Below are 16,255 nucleotides of genomic sequence, written 5' to 3'. Positions count from 1 at the left end.
ACCTCTCCCCTTTCAGCTGGACAGGGAAAAAAACAGAACAAAAAGCTCGTGGGATGAGGCAGGGACAGGGAGAGACCACTCAGCAATTACTGTCATGGGCAAAACAGACTCCACTTGGGGAAATTAACTTCATTTACTGCAAATTAGAAGTGTGAGTTGGGTAATGAGAAAATGAAACAAAATCTTAAAACACCTTCCCTCCCATCCCTGCCTTTTTCCCAGACTCAACTTCAGAATTCTCTCCTTCCAAGCAATGCAGGGGGTGGGGAATGGAGGCTGTGGTCAGTTCATCACATTGTCCTTGCTGCTCCTTCCTCCTCATTCTCTTCCCTTGCCCCAATGTGTCTTTTCCATGTGTCTTCTTGCCACAGGGTACAGTCCTTCAGGAAAAGGCTGCTCCAGCATGGGTCCCCCAGGGGCTCACAGCAAACCTGCTCCACCACAGACTCCTCTCTCCACGGGTCCTGCCAGGAGCCTCATCCAGTGTGTGATTCCCCTACAGCCAGGCTCCTCTGGGAACATCCCCCTGGCTCCATCCATGGTTCCTTCTCAGGCTGCAGGTGGATCCTTGCTCCATCCAGGGCTCCTTCCCAGGCTGCAGGTGGATCCTTGCTCCATCCAGGGCTCCTTCCCAGGCTGCAGGNCAGGCTGCAGGTGGATCCTTGCTCCATCCAGGGCTCCTTCCCAGGCTGCAGGTGGATCCTTGCTCCATCCAGGGCTCCTTCCCAGGCTGCAGGAGCATCTCAGCTCTTCACTGTGGACCCCCATGGGCTGCAGGGAATCTCAGCTCCAGCACCTGGAGCTCCTCCTGTCCCTCCTTCTGTGCCCTTGTGTCTGCAGGGCTGTTGCTCTCCCACATTCTCACTCCTCTCTCTGGCTCCAGTTGCTCTTACACTTGGAAGGCTTTTCCTCCCTTCCCAAATCCATGATCCCAGCAGTGCATTGCTCTGTTGGGATGTGCTCAGCCTTGGCTCTGCTGGACACAGGGGAAGCTTCTGGCATCTTCTCCCAGACGTGACCCCTGAGCCCCCTCCCAAACCTGACACACCCACAGTGTCCTGCAGAACCCAAAGACTGAGGTTTCCTCCCACTGGAGAAGTTTTGGCTGTTGAAATGAGGAGATTATTACAGCAATGCTTTCAGCATTATCCAGGTCATTTTCTCATACATTAATGAGATAATAGAAATTTATGAAAGTCTTTATTGAATCTTAATTGCCCCCTAAGACCATGACTGAACTAGAAAGAGCGACTGCATTCTGCTTTGACTACTGCAGCAGATGCTGAGGATACAGAATCCTGAACTTGGATTTGTTCATTTTTCACTTAAAAATAATGTTAAGTTTTCCTTTAGAATAATACCAATCCATTTCCTGATAGTGCAGTATGAGAGGTGCTTCTGAAAGGTGAGAGGGGTAATTCCAATATTTAGTTTGCTACTAGAAGCCTAATATTTTGTTGAGGCTGTTCTTACCCTTTACAAGGAAGATTTTAAACCAGAACACCACTGAAGAATTTAAAAGGCATCTTCCTCACTAGCAAATGAGTTCAAATTAGCCCAATTACAATTAAAACATGACGCATTTATCAACCATCAATGATGAGAAATAATGTAAATCAAGGACAAGTCTGTTTACAATTTAATAATCCACATCAGCCGACTACCAGGAGAATTTATCAATGCCTAAAAATTGCCATAAATTACACCCTTGGTCGGGAAGTTTAAAGTTTTTGAAAAAGCTCAGCTCTTGCAGATGCCACTGAATATCAGAGATTCCTAAAGATGCAAAAATAGAACTCCTTTGGTTGAAATTATGTCCCTCTGTGAAACTGTAAAATCCAAAAATTGTAAAACCCAGAAGTTTTTGAATGGTGACTTAAAAACAAGAGCTGCATTTCACTGTATTCTTGTGCATTTTTAACCTGCTATACGAGATCCAGGATCCTATTCAGCATGAACAGTTCCCACAGCCTTTCACACTGTTGATAATTTCTTCTTCTAGCTTCTTCCTTTCCTCCTCTTTGGATGTCTGGTTATTTCTCTCCTCCCAGTTTGGGTGGTTGTGACTGTGGAGCACTTTGCTGCTCTGTGTGTGCCACATCTCATAGTAGAGATTGCTGGGATTTGCCAGGAGCTCTGCGTGCTTGCCACGTTCTGCAACTTTACCCTGCAAAACAAAGGCAGGAAATCAGGAACCCACATTCCCACATCTTTAGGAATAGGCCAGCCTATGGACCATGGTTTCACAGTATGGATTAGAGCAGTTATTAATGAGGAGGAGCTTGAAACAGCAAGGAAGGGTTGACTGCACAGTGCACTCACTTGTGTAGGCACCACCAGCTGAAAACAAGGAGCTGGGCTCTTCTCAGGCTGCCAGTGCCTTTTGTCCATCTGGACAAAATCTAAAGCCCACCAGCATGGAAAGTTTTACTATCTAAACTGGAAGAGTTATCTAAAGTAAACATGGACCTCTATATGAGGAGCAAGGTGTTCAACTACTCCTGCAAAGGTCACGTGAATGTACCAAAATAAACACAGATTTGCCTTTGCTCAGTAACAAACACATGTGAAGAAGATAAAAGAGCAGAGCAGACAGAGAGGGGTTTGTATTAGACAAGCAAAGCACATCTAAGATCAATTCCTGAAAACAATTAGTGTAAACTGTGCTTTTATGGGTGCTCTGTAGCTTGTGTCACTGCAATCACCACCATGAAAACTGTGAGCAGTTCAGTTCTCTGGGCTGTTCTCAGGAGCAGAGATGATTTATTGACTACCAGCATGGAAAGGAAGAGTTGGAGAGGAGAATTGCATGAGAACTCCAACCCTACAGAGAAATACCACCAGTCTTCAAAAAACCAAACTAATTTTTTACTTTGAGAAACACATTCACTGACTTCAAATTAAACTCATTTTAATTCATTCTCCAGCTACTTTTCCTTCTGGGAAAGCACAAAATTATACAGACAAGCACATGGATTTGATATCAGCTCTAAATTCTGACCTACAATTAAATCTCCCTCCTAGTGACATCTGCTGATGGACAAGCTGGGAAAAAATTTGGGTCTTGGCACTTCTATTAGTAGTTGTGCCAGTGGAATCTGAACAAACATTCACTTGATCAACAGAACTGCAGAATTTACTTAAATCCTTTAAGTGATTAATTTGGAGTAGAGACCAGGTTTTGAATTATGGCTTTTTTTTTTAGTAACTCTTGACCAATCCTCAAAAATGGAACTTCTCTGCTCAGCTCCACAGCATCAGGATCTGTACCATTACTCCAACATTTACCCACCCAGGAATGATTCTGATTTTACCTCAGCAAAGGTGCTGGAATTGTGATTCCATGATTATCATTGCTAACCAAAACAAGCCACAATCACCCTGTCTCATCCCTGATGCTGAGCCTGATTTACCTGGCTGCTAACACATCAATTCTGCTGGGATGGCAGAGCCTCCCTCATCTACAATCCCATCCTTCAGCAAAGGGAGCACCCTGGCTCCTTCACAGTTTGAGGCTGTGCTTTTATTTTTAATTTAACAGTTACACTACAACACAAAACACGCTCTTAGGAAGCTGTGAAAACTTGCATGGAAAACAAAAAGCTGCCAATTGCCTTGTGACACGTTACAAAATGTTTGTGAGATGTTTTAACGTGCACTTGCAGGAAGGATACACCTTAAGAGAGGGTTTTTCAGCAAAAGCTGAAAAAACAAAGCAGATCAAAAACAAATAAAAACTCCACAGAGCACTGCAAGTGATTTATTCCACTACTTCATCCTGAGATTCATATAAAGCTGTGTTTTGTGTAGCAAATGTCACCATTTCATAAGATATGATTCTAATTGTCCATGAAATCATTGAATGTAGAGTAAGAATAATTTATTTGCTTTTTAGGTTTGCATTTTAAGTCACTAAAGACACCTATGAGCACAAGCTTATAAATAGCAACTGATAAAAATGAATGCAGAGATAAATTTAACATCTATTATCAGCAGATTAAAGCACTGTACTTTCAGCATTATCAGTTAAAAGAATAATTATGAAGTTACCATAAGGACATTTGTTTAGTTTAAATCTCTTACCAGATATGGATAAGAGAGAAAAAAATGGACTTTGGATGAGTATGAGCTGAACACTGATATTAGGGAAGCAAATGTTGAAATATGTTGTTTTTTCTTAGAAAAGAAGCCTACAGAAAGGGAACAATCACACTTTTCTACAGGTACAACAGAGAATGGTGCTCAGATTTTTAACATAATTAGATTGAACAATCCTGCAATAGTTCTATCTGCATGGAAACGGAACATGCTGTCCTCTCCACTGAGAGGAAAAAATGGATGCATGTGAAAAGCAGACACTGAGCAATGAGAGTGAAGCAGAAATTGGGGGAGCACATTAGGAAACTTCAACTGACAGAAGCATGCAAAAAATCAGATTAAAAACATGCAACAGTAAGACATAAAAATAACAACATACAAAACAGTCCCACATGCCAAGCTTGGGCTGGAATTTTCAAACACTGTTCATTCCCAAAGAAAGAAATTTCCAGTGGCTTGGTGGGAGTTTAACAATTCAAAATGAACACACAGAGTCCCTAAACCAAACCCTGACATGATGTGAAAGTCACACAGCACCAGGTGAGCCCTCACCTGATCCAGCACGATGATCTCATCTGCATCCACCACCGTGGACAACCTGTGGGCAATGAAAATTGATGTCCGGTGCTTCACCATGTCCCTCATGGCTTTGAGAATGTTCTGCAAGATTGGAATAGACATAAACTCTTACTCCTGAGTGAGATGAGGAGAAATAAAATGCTGCTGGAAATATGCAAATCACTGTAAATAAGTTTTGAAAATCATCTCTGGTACTGCTACAGCTTCCCAATAACAAACAGCCACGAGTATGTACAGGAGAAACAGAACAGTCCCAAACATGAAATATCTGTGCTTTTGCTAAAGCCTCAAGCTGAAAAAAAAAGCTTGTATTCACAGAAAAACACAGCTATCCCCAGGGACAAAGGAAGAGAAGTGTCACTTCATTTCAGGAAAAACTTCCCCACGGAGCCATGCTACACAAGCAGCAAACAGCAGTAAAAGCATCTGAAAATAAGAACTCCTTGTGGTTGTAATATTAATGCTTTCCCATGATTGTTAAAGAAAAAAATCCCTCTCAGTATTATGTCAATGTGGAACAAAGGCAGAATAATTCTGGGAATTATCTATCTATTTATCCAGTGTTTCCTTTGTGAGCTCTACAGCACCTTCCAAACCACAGCCCTCTGCAAGGAGCAGTAGTGAGCATTTGTGCCCTCACTACTGTAAGTGAAGTGTCCACTTCATTTCCCTAAAAATTTTTGTCAGAAAACATTTCCATTCCTAGACATACTCTTGTGGAAAAGCCTCATTTTAATTTGCTGTCTTCAAAGTGCATTTCTACTCTGAAACTTTCTGCTTTGCTTATGACTCTTGCATAGATAGAGCAAAACAAGAGAGGAAAACTCTGAGAATTAAGTGTGATATGGACATTTCTGGCCCATGAAGCAGCTGTGAAACATTTCAGTGCTATATGGATGCACAGTTCATCCTCTGCATTCTTTGCATCTGGAAAATGGAAGTAATTTAGTGATTACAGGTCAATAAATTCACTCAATAACCTGCATAAGTGAACAGAGCTGTAGCTTAGCTCATTTTTGATGACTTTAGTTTGGGAAATTACTGCTGGTGCTGAGAGTTTTGTGCTTAAACAAAGATGTTGTTATGAAGGATGATGCAGCTCCTCTCACAGTGTCCCCACATCCATGTCACAGCCCTTCCTGTGGAATGAACACAAATGAACACCAGCACTGCAGGTCACACCTACCTCACCTGCATGTGCTGCACAACAAACAAGGGGGGTTTCTCCTGCTTTATGTCCCAACTATTTAGAAGGCTTTTCTGATGGATGCTAGATGGCATCTAAACACCTTCTGAAGTGGACTGGAAAGCTTCACACTTCATGGCCACCTGCACCAGCTTCAAGGGATGAATGTATCAAGGTGAGTGGGACTTCCAGAGTGGAAACAAAATATCCCAGAGACAGCTGATATTCCTCACTATCTCCAGGCAGATGGACTGAGCATCTCTGCTTTGCTCTTTAGGGTAACAGCTTAGACATAGCATCTCTTAATAATACTGAGAAAACACTTAAAAAAGAACAGAATTTTGAGAGGAATAGAACATGGAAAAGCATCAGAATCAAACATCATTCCATCACTTAAATTTCAGAATTTTTTATACCAATTTACCTCTTCTGTAATTGAATCTAAAGATGATGTGGCTTCATCATAGAGAAAAATAAGCGGCTCCTTTAACATTGCTCTAGCAATTGCAACTCTTTGCTTTTCTCCTCCTGAATGAGGGGGAAAGAGAAAAAAAAATATTAAGTTACAATTGTGATAGTCTAAATTCAAAAGCAGACATGATTTTTGAGGGTTGGCTGTTGGCTTTTTTCCTTTTTTTAATAGACATCATAGTCACTGCTGACAAATGTCTGACATGTTACATAAGATAGCACACAAGTTCCTGCTCCCCGGTAAATTTAGTGATTCAAGATTACTCATCCTTTTGGAAAAGGACAGAGAACTATTTTGTATCTCCTCCAAGGCAAGAGTCTGACACAGGTGAGTAACAATGCTGTAGAGTTACTCACTCTGTACACCTGGGAGTAGGAGCCAATTCACTCAGCCCAAGCTCTGCTCCATCCAGTAACTCTGAACACACAAATCCAGTTTTCTCCCACCACTGCTCTGTCCACACCTGCTGTATTGGATTTCAGGGCTCACACATGGTGTCTTTTAGGTCTCTCCTTGATATTTATCCAACTTTCCACCCCATAATAGCAAATTTCACCCAAGAACAGTTAATATTGTACTGAAAACCACCTTCAGCCTGCCATCTACAGCCTGGTGGTTTCTGATATAACCCAGTTTCAGACTACTTTCCTTCCTAAACAATTCTTACAGCCAACATCTACTCAAGAATAACTCAGGGCAACTTTTACAGACAGGAAAACAGGTGCATTTGAGAACTTAAAATCTGCTAAACATTTGGTACGCGATGCGAACACGTCACATTTGTGCACTTGTCCTCCTTTGTTTTATTCAAGATTTCAAAACATTCCATTTAATACTGTTATATTCTTGTTAATGTTCCATTCCTATCAGGAGAGAACATGCTTTCATAAACCATTTAAAAGGCTGGTGGCAATGCTGCAGTTCACATTTTAAACTGTCTTTGGCAGAACTCAGGAGAAATTAGAACTGTATTTACTCAGCCTGTTTTTTAGTGTGCTCTCCCCTCTCTCCCCTGTACAGCATCTTCAAAACTCACAGCTTGACAATATTCATGTTTGAAAGACATATTTCAGTAAGCAGATCCCTCATATCTGCAGCAGATCCACTTGTCTAATGTTCCCCATTCACACTCAGGGCAGCAGCACAGTAACTGTTCCATTCACAAAGTCAGGAACTTGGGGCTGTTGCAGCTCTGACTATTTATTACACATCTATTAGACAACACTGATGTGGGTTCTACTTGGAACAACCCAAATAACTTGTTTTTCATTTTTTATTCTTGATGAATGAATCCTTGAGAACAGTAAGAACTGCACAAAATGCTACATCACCATTTAAATTGGCAAATCTGTCATTGCAGCTAAAATCTTGTTTTTCCATTGTGCACATAAACCCCTGGATTTTAAAGAGAACCACTTCAATTCACACAGCTTTTACTCACTCTATTCCTGCCACAGAATAACAGAAAAAATCAGGACTTTGTGTTCTACTTAGACTTGAAGAAGCCTCACACAACTAAAAAAAAAATCCCACAAACTGATTCTGAAATGAATCCAATACATATCCTTATAAGAATTTAGGGAGCTAATCTACTATTGAGAAAACTATAGATTCCAATTAGCAGTAGCTTTTTACAGAGCCACTGAAAGAACTTAGAGCCTTCCATTTGATATCTCCAATCCTTTGAACAATGACACCATTTCTGAGAGCACTGGCCTGAGACTCCTGTACCCTGGCTGCACACATTCCTGAAGCTTATTTACTACTGGCATTTGTCAATATTCACCTAACTGTTGCAAGTAAGAAACTGAAGCTGTTCTTTCAGTGGCAGATGCCTACTCAGAGCTCAGAAGAATTCCACTGTCTTTCTCCTGAGTATTTCACATACTCTTTCCTCTTTAAGTACAAACAAAGCAGGAAAAGAACACAATTCCCTTACCTTTCTCAACACCACCTTTGTGGAAGCACTGGCAGGTGGGTGCTTATAACCATCCCAGTGGCAGCACAAACTGAAGGATGGAGGAAAGGTAGAACCCATTTTCAGAAAGGCTCCATTACAGGAGTCTCGAGGTCAGGAGGAAACTCCAACATACCCACACACAATGCTACAGACTCAGAAAGGGACACAGAATCGTTCAGATTGGAAAAGCCCCACAAGGCCATGAAGCCCAACTGTTCCCCCAGCCACCACTGACCCATGTCCCCAAGTGCCACATCCAAATGCTGTTAAATCCCTCCAGGCATGAGGAATCCACCACTGTCCCAAGAAGCCTGATCAAATCTTCGGCTGAAGAAATTTTTCCTAAAATCCAATCTAAACCTCAACATGAGGTTAAAGCTTTCAGCAACCTGGTCTGGCGAAAGATATCCCTGCTCACAGCAGAAGGGTTGGTCTAGATGATTTTTAGCAGGTTCCCTCCAACTGAAACCATTCTACTCTTCTATAAACACCAAGACATTTCAAACCTATTGTCAGTCAAATCCTCTTTCTAGCAATTATAAGTGTGGGGAGACAGGCAGCACAAGACAAATCTTTCATTGTTAGCACGATTCTCTTCAGTTCTGCCAGTACCTATTTAGCACCTTCTATTCCCTCATCCAGATCTGTGCTTCACATATTTTATTTCCCTTCTAGGTCTCTGCATAATCCCCTTCTGCAGCATGCACACTTTCTCCTGCACTCCTGTTCTGGGTACAGACTGTACCCTCTGATCCCCTGTTTCAAAGGCACCAGGACTCCTGATTGCAGCAGCTGCAGAGAAGGAAATCACCCTCAGAACTGCCTCTGCAACAGACAGCACCTCTGTCTGCACCCACTGCATTCCTCAGCACGATCAGAGCCTGAAGCACGCATAAAGTTCCCAATTCTAGTCCACTACCCAAACAGATCATGAGAAAAATCATTTTTACTTAGCTGCACTTCCAGCCTCACTTAAAATCTCATTTAACACTATTCCCTGAAAATACATTCTTTTGAATATCTTGCAGACTACAGCTGCCTAAAACTGCAGACTTTCATATTAATATTTAGCTTTTACAGGTAGGTATTTTGGGCTCCTCTTTACAAGGACATTGAGGGGCTGGAATGTGTCCAGAGACAGGAAGGTCTGAGGAAGGGTCTGGAACTCAAGTCCTGTGAGGAGCAGCTGAGGGAGCTCAGGCTGTAGAAAAGGAGGCTCAGGTGGGCCCTTCTGGGTCCCTGACAGGAGGGGGGCAGCCAGGTGGGGATCAGGCTCTGCTCCCAGAGAACAAGAGACAGGATGAGAGGAAATGACCTCAATCTGTTCAAGAGGAGGTTCAGGTCAGATGTTAGGAAAGATTTCTTCACTGAAGGGTCAGGCATCAGAACAGGCTGCCCAGGGCAGTGGTGGAGTCACCATCCCTGGAAGTGATCCAAAAAGGAGTGGATGTGGCACTTGGTGATGTGGTTTAGTGGGCACGGTGGGATTTAGTCAAAGGTAGGACTTGCTCTTGGACTTGTTCTCCCACCTTAAAGATTCTGTGCTATAAGCTAAAAGCAAACCTGAGGACTAAACTCTGCATGAAATTTTGGCAGAATAAGTGATACAAAGAAGCTGGGAGCCAACCTGAGAGCTTGAGTCCTCGCTCCCCGACCTGGGTGTTGTAGCCATTGGGCATCCTCAGGATGGCATCGTGGATCCCTGCCAGCTTGGCCACCGCGTACACCTCCTCTGCTGTGGCCCCCGTGTTGCCATAGAGGAGGTTGTAGTAGATGGTGTTATGGAAGAGAACAGCATCCTGCATTTGTGGGAAGCACATTTTCAATAAGAAACCATCAACAACAGCTTCAAAACTGTCCCCAGCCCGTGAAAGAATCAATACAGAATGGCTTGTATTTTCCTTTACGCAGCCTGAAGGTAAAAGTGTTTGGGGAATTTCTTCTCCCAAAAAAGGGATTAATATATTTTGTGTCCTAAATATGTATGTCATGCATACTTTCACCACTTTGCTAACTCATTACAGGTGGTAATCAAGTATAAAGCTAAATCACTTAAAGCTGGAGGCAGTTTCTCATGGGGAGGCTTAAACACATTCCAGAAATTGGATCTATATGATGATGCATATAAAAACATAATATTTCCTGGGGGGAAAAAAGTCTAGCTCCTTTGAAAGTCACCATGCAACATCACTGCATTAGGACTGGCCTTCACTGAACCAGTGCCAGATACTGAGAATTACTATTACAATAGACTAGAATTACTGTTCCAATGGACTATCTGGGGAGAAGGAAACATGGAATACCTGAGGCACAACTCCTATTGCCTTTCTCAGACTTTCCAAACTGACATCTTGGATGTTCTGTCCAGCAACATAAATATTTCCTTTCTGAGGTTCATAGAAACGAAATAATAACCTCACAATGGTGCTTTTCCTAGAAATGGAAAGAACTGAAGTTAATATTACATCCTGGTTTGTCATTTACAATCTCTGATTGGAACTGATGTAAAAACAAAATAAAAAGCAAACACAAGCAGCACCACATTTAAAAAACTAAATTCTGCATTGATTGGCATATTTAGTCCATTTACCCACCCTGACCCACTACCTCCTACAATGGCCACTTTCTTTCCTGCAGGGACTTCAAAGGACACTCCAGCAAGAACTTTCTGCCCCTCCAGGTATTCAAAATGCACATTGTCAAAGGCGATGGAAGCAGTCTGAGGGGTGATCTGCAGGGGTGGAGCCAGTTCTTTGTCCTATGAAAAGAAGAGTTCCACTTTATCTGCTGCCCAGAAATTATTTCCAACACTTCAACAAGTTCAACAGTCCCTTTCCCACCTCAGAAAAAGGCAAACAGACACTCCAGCTCAGATATGTGGAAAATAACCATAATTTGCTGCACAAGTGACATTGGTTTCTCCTCCTTTTCCCCAAAGGAGGTAAAAATTCCTGCTGTAAACACTCTGCCTCATAACTTCTTTTGCAATATATTCTGCATCATTAATTACCAATAAAAATTCAAGCACGAGGCATGAATACTTAAATAAAAAAATCTCAATACAAACACAGCTTCCATGAAGCAATTTTTGCTTCTCTACAAGTAAAGCAAAAAAATCAACTGCTATTGCAGTAACTGCACTTAAAGAGGAGCCAGAACAGCAACCTCACACACAACAACTCTTTCATGGATAGAAATTAAACCTGGAAGATCAGAACACAGTGAAATGATGGCATTGCCACACACAGCCCTGTTAAATACCCAGACAATTAGGGAAACTAAGCCACTACTTACTTTAATTTTGGTATCTACACTGAGAAGTGTAAACAAGGTATTCATATCTATCAGTGCTTGTCTTGTCTCTCTGTACACTGTTCCCAGGAAGTTCAGGGGTAGAGAAAGCTGGAACAGCAATCCATTCACCATTACCAGATCTCCAACAGAAAGGCTTCCTTAAGACAAAAGGGGTTTGAGAGAATAAGGGGACTTGAAGGGTTTTCCTTTTAGGATGCACCAAAAGAAAAAAATCAAGTCAATCCAACTTTATTTATTTTATCCCATTTCTAAACCCAGATGTTTAAATAACAAACAAAACCCCAGAACCCATTCCCAGATTTTGTATAGGGGTGCCTGAAATGAATGGCAATGTTCATGTTGATTTCACTTTTAAAAATACACAATAGCACTGGCAAATAAGGCAAGCAGCACAGATTGTAAAATCCACAGAGAGGCCTAAGGAAGTTAAAAGGGGAGGAAATAATATATGGAAGCATACGTCAGGAAAGACAATCTTAAGCACAAATACAAATCCAAATGATAGAATCTGTCATGATCAAGAGAGAGCTTTCATGCTGTATGTGCCACAGAGCTGCCAAAACACACTGAGAACCTCTGGGCAGCTCAGAATCAAACAGGCTGATCAAGGGAAAACTCGGGATGTCACAGCAGCTAAAGGTAAGTGGCAGGTCAGTTCAGCTGAAACAGGCCCAGAAAGATGATTTAAAGCCATATTCCTACCATCCTGCTTCAAGCCATTCTAAATCTTCCTAAGAACAGCAATAAACTGCACCTACTGACTGATCTGCTCAGAGTAAACCTTCCCTGCCCTGGCATCTTTAAAAAGGGCAAAGCAGATGCAAGAAGGAGCACATGGTATAAAGGTCTGCCCTTCAAACACTTCTGGATGCTAACAGTCTTTAAAGCATCATTATTTTTACTCTAAAACCACCTTGCTTTAGCAGAGCCTTACCCTAATTCTGTATTTGAAGCTTGTAATGTGTCTTCCTAACCAAGCAGGCTTTACTTTATGTAATAAATTAGACAAGTATAGAACAGATGGAAGCAATTCTTTTAATAATGTGCCCTTATTAATGTAAGGAAAGTGAATTATTGGTAACAAAACCACTGGAGACAAAGCAGAGGGGTCTATATACACTGAGTATTGCCAATGGGAAGGGAGAAGGGCAAAAAGAAAGGATCTTTGTAGAAGGTCCACAGAAATATTTTTATCGATAGAAGTCCCTGTCAAAAACCTTCAAGAAAAACTTCCTTTAGTGACATTTTCTTGGGATCTTTCTTTAACTTAAACTTGAACTTTTATGTTTTTGATAAAATCATAATATGATTGAAAGAGTCATTGAGAAACAGATATAATGCAATTAATAATACTCCAAGAAACAGAAATAGACAAAACTTAAGCAAAAAGCTCTCAACCAAAACCTCTCAAAATGAACTATCACATCAACCCTCAGTTAATTAAAACTAACACCTCTGTTATGGTGTAAAGAAGACTCTTTTTAGGCTTACAGACAGGTGAGTTACCTGCAACAATGCCCTGGCTGGCAAGCACCATGATGGCTGTTAAGCCCACACTAAATATAGCGCTCTGGCCAAAGTTGAGGAGAGCTAAAGTAGAGGTAGTCTTCAGGGAGGCTTTCTCATAGGTCTTCAGGAACTCATCATACCGTTGGGCTTCATATTTTTCATTATTGAAATACTACAATATAAACAAAAATGGTAAATGTGACAGTGACAAACATGTTGGATTGTTTAAGGGGCTGTAAAATCCAGTATGAACAGACTGAGTGCACTGACACACACACAGAGCTCCTCTCCAACAGTTCTAACAACTGAAGGAAACAATCACAGAATATCCTGAGTTGGAAGGGACCCACAATGATCATCCAGTCCAGCTCCTGCCCAGGACACTCCAACAATCCCACCCTGTGCCTGACAGCGTTGTCTGAACACTTCTGAAGCTCTGGCAGCCTTGGGGCTGTGCCCATTCCCTGGGAGCCTGGGGGAAGAATCTTTCCCCAATATTCAACCTAAACCTCCTCTTCAAGACTAAGTTTACTCTCTGCAGAAATTGATGGTCAAGGCAATTCAGCCATGAAAGAAACTTCTCACTCTTTATTAACAAAGAGATTTTTTTTTCCAGCCCCCACCAAAAACCTTCCTGCTTCTCTTGTCAATGCCACGCACTACTCTTCAAATGAATAATGCTTAAAAATATGCTATTGCTCCAAATATGCCCTTTAAAGATGAATCTTATGACTCACTTCCCTAAGGCTGACAGAAGCAAGACAAAGAGCCTGGTAGTAAAGACTGGCCTTACCTTCACAGTCTCATAATTCAGGAGCGAGTCAATGGCAGCGTTACCGGCATCGTTGTCAGCTTTGTTCATTTCAATCCGAAACTTAGTCCTGGGAAAGGAAGGTTTGATCCAGTCACTGATGCCTTAGATTTTAGCTTTTCTATTTTTCAAATCCTGTACTGCATTAGTGTGTAACTCTAAACTCCATACAGAGTGTCAGGTAACTGTCTTCACATTTTGGTCAGACAAAACAATTCCTCTAGGCCTGAAATCTGAGTACCCTCTACTGCCTCAGGGCCCAAAAGGTATCGACAAAAGTGAGTTGGAAGGGAGCAAACTGGGGGAATATGACTTCATTACCTGAAGCTGTAATTGGAGGATTAACACCTGATATGTAAATGGACCAAATTTATAATTGTCTGAAAAACTCGTGTGCATCGTCCACATTGGGTGGATCCCCAGAGGCTTCTGACTGCCCAAGGTGAACCTGTTTGAAGGCATTTAATAAATCCCCACTTTATTCTCTTAACTTTGCCTGGCCTCTGTTCTAGGCAGCCACTGCAAGGCATCATCACAAGTTCAGGCTGAGGCATCAGAGCACCCTGAGGAATGTGAGGGCAGGGCCTGCCTTACCTCCACTGTGTGATTCCTATCGTGAACGCTGCGTAGGCTCCCAGTGTCCCCAGAGTGACCAAAGCAAACTCAGCACCACATTTGTAATACTGGAAGATTTAAAATTAAAAAAAGAAAAAAATTGAAAAAAAAATCATCATAGTTTTGAAAACTTTGCTGTTGTCTCCATATGAGTTATCCTAATTTTAAGACAAGAAATGATGGTCCCTCCCAAAACAATCTCTGCTCTGAACAGCTTAAGGCTAAATAAAGGTTTAAACTCAAAAGGAAAGCAGCAAGAAGGATTTAGATGAAAAGATTGGAGGCAATAACCAAGAGCTAGTGTATTTAATACTGCAGAGTTATTTTTCACATTAGAAAACATAAATGCTGCTGATGCTTGCGCTGTTTTCACAAATAAGTATTTGTTTCCATGCTTTTTCAGTGGATTTTGAAAGAGATGTGAAGACTGTAGAAGAAAAATTAATGGCCTTGCAAAAGAACTTAGGAAGTGTTTTCTGTACTTCAGGGCACATCAGGAGAGAAAAGCCCTAAGGAGGGTTGGCTGACAGCCAGCCTGGTCTGCAGCTTCCACTGGTTAGAAAATCTAACCCAACATAACCAGACATTTCACTGTTCCATTCAAACTTGATTAAATCCTTCCAAAAAGGCCAATAAACAGAACCAGATTTTTGTGTTTAATTTAGTCTGAGATACATAATCAAGATTTAGATTTTTTGCACCCAAATAATACCCCAAGATCCTGACTTGAACGACAGAAAGTGTGACTTATTTATTTATTTATAATAGATGTTTAAATTTCAGGGTATTAAGCTTAAAACCTGCCAGGAGAAGCCTATTTTCCAAAAGCTAATTTTCACTTTTAAGTTCTGGATAAGTCCAGATCAGTATTCAGGAAAGAGCCAATAATCACTCTCCTCCTCTATCTCTGAATACACTAAACCCCATTTTTATTCTGTTTTCTCACTATTCACCTGGGTATATTTGTGTGCACAGTTTACTTTTCTAATTTCATTTTCCCAACAATTCTGAAGAAAAACATTAAAAATTGCCCACATAAATGCAACTGGCCGAAGAGAGGCTTTAAATGTGAAAATAATTTCAAATAAGCTGATTTAAAGTAACTGATATTTGAAAACTACAGTTTGCTCTCTTTTACAGCAGTAGCTTTCACCTTGTAAATTCAATTATCATTATTAATACTCAGTAGACTTTGGTAAGAGCATCATTCCCCAATGAGAAAATTCTAACAATGACTAAACCACACTTACCAGAATTCCACTGACCAGAGCCACTTCAAACATTGTGGGTCCCAGGTTAAACACCAAAGCACTGAGAACAAAGCTGATGCCCCTGGTGCCTCTGTCGATGGTTTTTGACAGTGCTCCTGTTTGCCTGCTTAGATGGAAGGCCAGATCCAGGTTGTGAAGGTGCAGGAAAACATTCTTGGCAATCCTCCTGATTGAATTTTGAGCTACTTTTCCAAATACTGCATTTCTCGCTTCATTAAATAACGCTGCCCCAGCTCTTGAGATACCATCTAAAAAAGGGATGAAGAAGTTTACAAAATGAAAATAATTATATTTTCAACTTCCCTTCATGCATGAAATTACACTAGACTCATTCTTTATATATTTTCAACAATTTTAGTTCAAAGGTAATTTATACTTAATTGGCCCAAGCTTTATGCAATTTTTCATTTATAAACCATTGTGCACACATTTAAATCAG

The 16,255-nt window shown here is 41.2% G+C and overlaps 1 protein-coding gene across 2 annotated transcripts in view; it reads right to left on the bottom strand.

The window, feature by feature from the left end:
* Window positions 1–1,183: 1,183 nt before the first annotated feature.
* The window catches only part of ABCB7 (ATP binding cassette subfamily B member 7), a 35,620-nt gene continuing 20,548 nt past the window's right edge, over window positions 1,184–16,255 (bottom strand). The window contains exons 6-16 of one of the 2 annotated variants that reach the window (XM_015626690.1): window positions 15,796–16,064; window positions 14,525–14,613; window positions 13,913–14,000; window positions 13,117–13,291; window positions 11,590–11,747; window positions 10,890–11,053; window positions 10,599–10,728; window positions 9,923–10,094; window positions 6,288–6,391; window positions 4,651–4,758; window positions 1,184–2,167 (exon numbers count right to left, since the gene is read on the bottom strand). In XM_015626690.1, the coding sequence (XP_015482176.1) occupies window positions 1,949–2,167; window positions 4,651–4,758; window positions 6,288–6,391; window positions 9,923–10,094; window positions 10,599–10,728; window positions 10,890–11,053; window positions 11,590–11,747; window positions 13,117–13,291; window positions 13,913–14,000; window positions 14,525–14,613; window positions 15,796–16,064 (1,676 nt within the window). In that variant the 3' untranslated portion in view covers window positions 1,184–1,948. Of the gene's footprint in view, window positions 2,168–4,650; window positions 4,759–6,287; window positions 6,392–8,274; window positions 8,345–9,922; window positions 10,095–10,598; window positions 10,729–10,889; window positions 11,054–11,589; window positions 11,748–13,116; window positions 13,292–13,912; window positions 14,001–14,524; window positions 14,614–15,795; window positions 16,065–16,255 lie in introns of those variants that run through there. The other variant, XM_033514051.1, reaches the window with a different exon arrangement.

Source organism: Parus major, chromosome 4A (assembly GCF_001522545.3).
Source record: "Parus major isolate Abel chromosome 4A, Parus_major1.1, whole genome shotgun sequence".
Taxonomy (NCBI): Eukaryota; Metazoa; Chordata; class Aves; order Passeriformes; family Paridae; genus Parus; species Parus major.
The sequence above is the reverse complement of the archived record's forward strand: the minus strand, read 5'-3'. Positions and strand labels throughout refer to the sequence as shown.